The sequence below is a fragment of the Amphimedon queenslandica genome, unplaced genomic scaffold (genome assembly GCF_000090795.2).
Source record: "Amphimedon queenslandica unplaced genomic scaffold, v1.1 AMPQUscaffold_13479, whole genome shotgun sequence".
NCBI classification, from domain to species: Eukaryota; Metazoa; Porifera; class Demospongiae; order Haplosclerida; family Niphatidae; genus Amphimedon; species Amphimedon queenslandica.
In genome coordinates, this window is record NW_003546285.1 from 341771 (window position 1) to 345883 (window position 4113).

Genomic DNA, 4113 nt, shown 5'->3' on the forward strand with positions numbered 1-4113 from the left:
TTCATATTTTCGTTGGTCGTTCGGAATCCTACTTCATCTTGTTTTTTTAAATTTTTTATGTTCTTGTTTGTGTTGATTTTTTAAAATAATATTTATAGTATTTCTTTAGCTGCAATTGTGATACTTGTTGATTTTACACAAACAATAATTTTCTTTATTATTATTATCATTGTTATAACATTTATGAGAGACAGCATTGAATAGATATGGTGAAGGAAAATCAACTATACTGATGACAAGTGAAACTAATACTAGTCTTGACACAAGTCCTTGTTCAAGAATCTGTGAGCTAAGAGTGTCCATCTTCCCTGCTATTCCTGTTCTTCCAGGCTGTTGTCAAGTTCATAATTATCATTGCATATCATAAGTCATAACATTAATTAATTGTTTGTTTTTTAAAATAAAATAAAATAAAACACTTGATAAAACAGTAACATGTAAAATCAATACCTTCTTTTAGCTGGAAACCTCCACTAAAGTATTGCAGTACGTTGATTCCAAGCATAGCTTGGTAAAAATAAATTGCTTCTTCCAGAGCTGCAGATCTGAGCATGCGCGACCACACCCAAATTTTGGAGTACATGGCCAGCTTCTTTAATTAACAAAATGGCGGCATGTAGCTAAGATGGCTCGATCCAGCAGTCACAGTATCACTTTTTCCTTACTTGAAGAATGATCTGATGGGACATGGACCTGCGCATAGACTGTTGGAGTAGATTGGTGTAAGAATTATTCTTGTAGCACCAACTGATACTGAGATACACACCGACAACTGGATTGACAGGACTTGATGATGAAGATGATGAAGATGAAAAAAGGTGGCTGAACAAAACGGCCAGTTCGCCGATTTTTGACTTTTCGCTTAGACAAGGTCTAGAGCCACGCTAGTTGTACCATTGGAGTCCTCTGGTCAAGATAAGGTCCTCTATAAAGTCTGGTAAGCATAGGAGCTCGTTTTCCCGGTATAGCAAGGCTGCAAAAGTCGTGGCAGCCATTTTGTTTGGGGGTGAATCCTACTTAGTAACGCTACCGCGTTACTAATAAATAATTAATAATGTCATCAACTTTCACATCTCAAGACATATTCACACAATTGATAAAAAGAAACTCACCATTAGATAGATTATAAAGTAACTGTTCATTAGCAACAACACGTCCATCCTTAAGCTGATCATATTGAAACTGAGGATGTTTGACAGCTGGTGTAGTACCTATCCCTCCAACCATAAAAAGATAGTCAGTTCCTTCAAATTCCAGTGATAGCATTCCACCATAGGCTTTCTTCATCCTGGACTCATCATTAGGATGCAATTGAGTCCAGCTCATGGTCAGTGTATTCAGTACATTTAAACTGTTGTGGTAACACTGATCATGACCACAATAGCCAGCATAATAATAAATATTAGAACGAAAGGTGGTACAGGAGTAGCCAATGACTCCTAATGGAGGAGTGCCTCTTGTTAGGTGAGAGGACCAGCGAGCTGATGAAAAGGAAAATGTCTCAACTGTTGAGGTCAGTTTCCTCTTTTGAAGTGAATCGTGTACTAGAGGTAAATCAAGCTGGTTCCCTGCCCACAGGTAGAGTGACCCTCCTATTACTGGAGCTGAGTGAGTAGTTCTACCTTTAAACTTATAAATACCTGTAAAGGAAAGAGAATAGAAGGAAAAGAATATAAAAGAGAGGGAAAGAAACTAACTTTGTCCAGACATTATCGCAATCAAAACAAAAGGGTGTGGTGAAAAGGCGTGGTCTATTCACCACGCCCATTTTGCTCACAGCCTCACACCCATCGCTGAAGCAGTGATTCACTACTAGCCGCGAGACTAATTCACTACAGCCTGAGTCTACAGTTAGTTACAGGTATTTCTCTGTAGTCTCCTTTCTTCCTCCTACAGCTGACCTTGTCTATTAGTTAAAGGTAAGAACTGAGCTCTGGCCCCTTTTATCATTATGAATATCCACCAAACCACCAACCAACCCTCTTATGTCTTCCATCTCTCCCCTCAGATTAAAACCATGTCTAGTGAAAATGAAGAGAAGACTCCAATAGTCCAATCAGTAGAGTCTCCCCCTCTACTAGAAGATATCAAAGAGGAAGGTGGAGGGAGAGAGGGAGAACATGAGCTGATGTCCGAGGGTAGTCCAGGGGGCGATTCATCAGTTGTTGCATCCCCTGGTAGTGTTTTGGAAGGAGAGAATCATCTATTAAAGATGCTTGAGGAGCAGAATAGGTTAGTTTAGTAAACTCTAGTGTCAAATGGATAACAATGGTTAATGACTATGTGTTATTCCCATTGGTACACCTGCAGAATTGTAATGTTTTATTTTCATATTCCTGGAGCCATTTTTAAAAAATACCAAACCATAAATTTTAGTCATACCATTATCATATTTCAGGACCAGGGTGTCTTTATTATAAAGGGGCACTGTATGTGTCGTTAGAAATTGATACACATGTACATGTACATTGCACTTGATGTGTATTCTTGTGGTGGACATCTCCCACTGGATAATTTTTAATTGATGGTCCAACAAAGTACAATTTCTGGCACAGATGCCATTCTGTGTGAGAATGCCAATGAGAAAGATTATCAAAAAATGATAATTAAATTGTTATTATTATTATCATCATCATTATTATTATTAAAGCAATTAAAATGCTGAAATTACATATAGTACATGTAGATGCAATTAAAAGCAGATTTAAATTCTTTATTAGCTGCTATGGTAATTCATGTATTTTAAATATACATGTACATGCACATGTATACATGTATACTGAATATGTACATGCATACTGTATTTCTGTTCTTAGGATGTTGGAATCTGATTCTCGATATCATCAAAACATAAATGGCTCACCAACCAAACCGTGTGTTGGAGAGTTGGAGCAGAAGGAGAGTGGAGGAGGGAAAAAGGACAAGAAAGAGAAAGAGAAGAAGAAGGAGAAGGAGACTGAAAAGGCTAAAGACAAAAAGGAGAAAGAGCCCGAGAAGATGAAGGAGAGTAAAGAAGAGAAGAAGGAGAGGAAAGAGGCGGAGAGGAAGGAGAGAAAAGCCGAGAAAAAAGAAAGAAAAGAATCTCTTAGAAAAGAGAAGAAGGATTACGAGAAAAAAGATAAGAAAGATAAAAAGTCGACTGAGAGCGAGAGAGAGAAGTCGCCGGGTTCAGCAGCAGCTACTCCTGTTGAGGTGACTCCTTCAATAACTTCAACTGAAGACAGACACTCTATTTCTGACTCTGGATCAGAGATTAACTCTGTGACGTCTCGTTCGAATGAAGACGAAAGAATATTAATGTATGTACATGTATACATGAATATTGAGAGAAAGAGAGAGGGAGGGAGGGAGAGAGAGAGAGATGAGGAAAGTTAGAGAAAGAGAAAGAAAGAAGATGAGGTTGTCATAATAGTATTGATCTACATGTAATTTTCTAAATATCACTACTGTAGGTACATGTACATATACACTGTACATGTACTTGCAATATGTACATGTACAATTATACATTCAAGTTTATGCATACATACATGTACATGTATATGCAATATGTACATGTACATGTACTGTACATGCACTAGTATGGTATCTGTGTATGTAGACTTGTATACGAGATCTTTACACTTGATTATTAATAGTAATTATCGTCTGAATGCATTGGCCAATGCACATTGTGTAAACACCAAAATATACTTTTACTTTTCATTTTATTCTCTTCTCCCCCTCCTCCTCCTCTTCTAGAGTTTGGAGTGACGTCATGAAGAACTGGGAAGAAATATCTAGAAAGAACTTTAAATTTATTCGGTCACTCGTTTTACGAGGGATCCCTGGGCCAATGAGAGGGATGGCATGGCAGCTGCTAGCAGGAGCACAAACCATGACACTAAAGACACAATACCCTTCACTAATAACAGTATGAAACCATTAAATAATGGAGGATTAATAGGAGAGAGAGAGAGAGAGGAAGAGAGAAAGGGAGGGAGAAGGAGATTTTGTGATATAAATTAATATGCTAGTGAAATTAGTTATTATTTGGTTCACTTATCTTTTTATTTATTTTTTGCTTTTTGTAGGAGAATTCTCCTTTTGAGAAACCAATACAAAGAGACCTGC

The 4113-nt window shown here is 37.5% G+C and overlaps 2 protein-coding genes across 2 annotated transcripts in view; one reads left to right on the forward strand and one right to left on the reverse strand.

Moving 5' to 3' along the window:
- Positions 1-1746, reverse strand: part of LOC109580760 (uncharacterized) — a 1844-nt gene extending 98 nt beyond the window's left edge. Inside the window, exons 1-2 of the mRNA XM_019994267.1 lie at positions 1698-1746; positions 1113-1640 (exon numbers count right to left, since the gene is read on the reverse strand). Coding sequence (XP_019849826.1) covers positions 1113-1640; positions 1698-1710 — 541 coding nt within the window. The 5' untranslated portion in view covers positions 1711-1746. The remainder of the gene's footprint in view (positions 1-1112; positions 1641-1697) is intronic.
- Positions 1747-1817: 71 nt separating this feature from the next.
- Positions 1818-4113, forward strand: part of LOC100641671 (ecotropic viral integration site 5 ortholog-like) — a 6152-nt gene continuing 3856 nt past the window's right edge. The window contains exons 1-5 of the mRNA XM_019994222.1: positions 1818-1919; positions 2009-2232; positions 2817-3299; positions 3742-3913; positions 4074-4111. Of these exons, the coding sequence (XP_019849781.1) occupies positions 2018-2232; positions 2817-3299; positions 3742-3913; positions 4074-4111 (908 nt within the window). The 5' untranslated portion in view covers positions 1818-1919; positions 2009-2017. The remainder of the gene's footprint in view (positions 1920-2008; positions 2233-2816; positions 3300-3741; positions 3914-4073; positions 4112-4113) is intronic.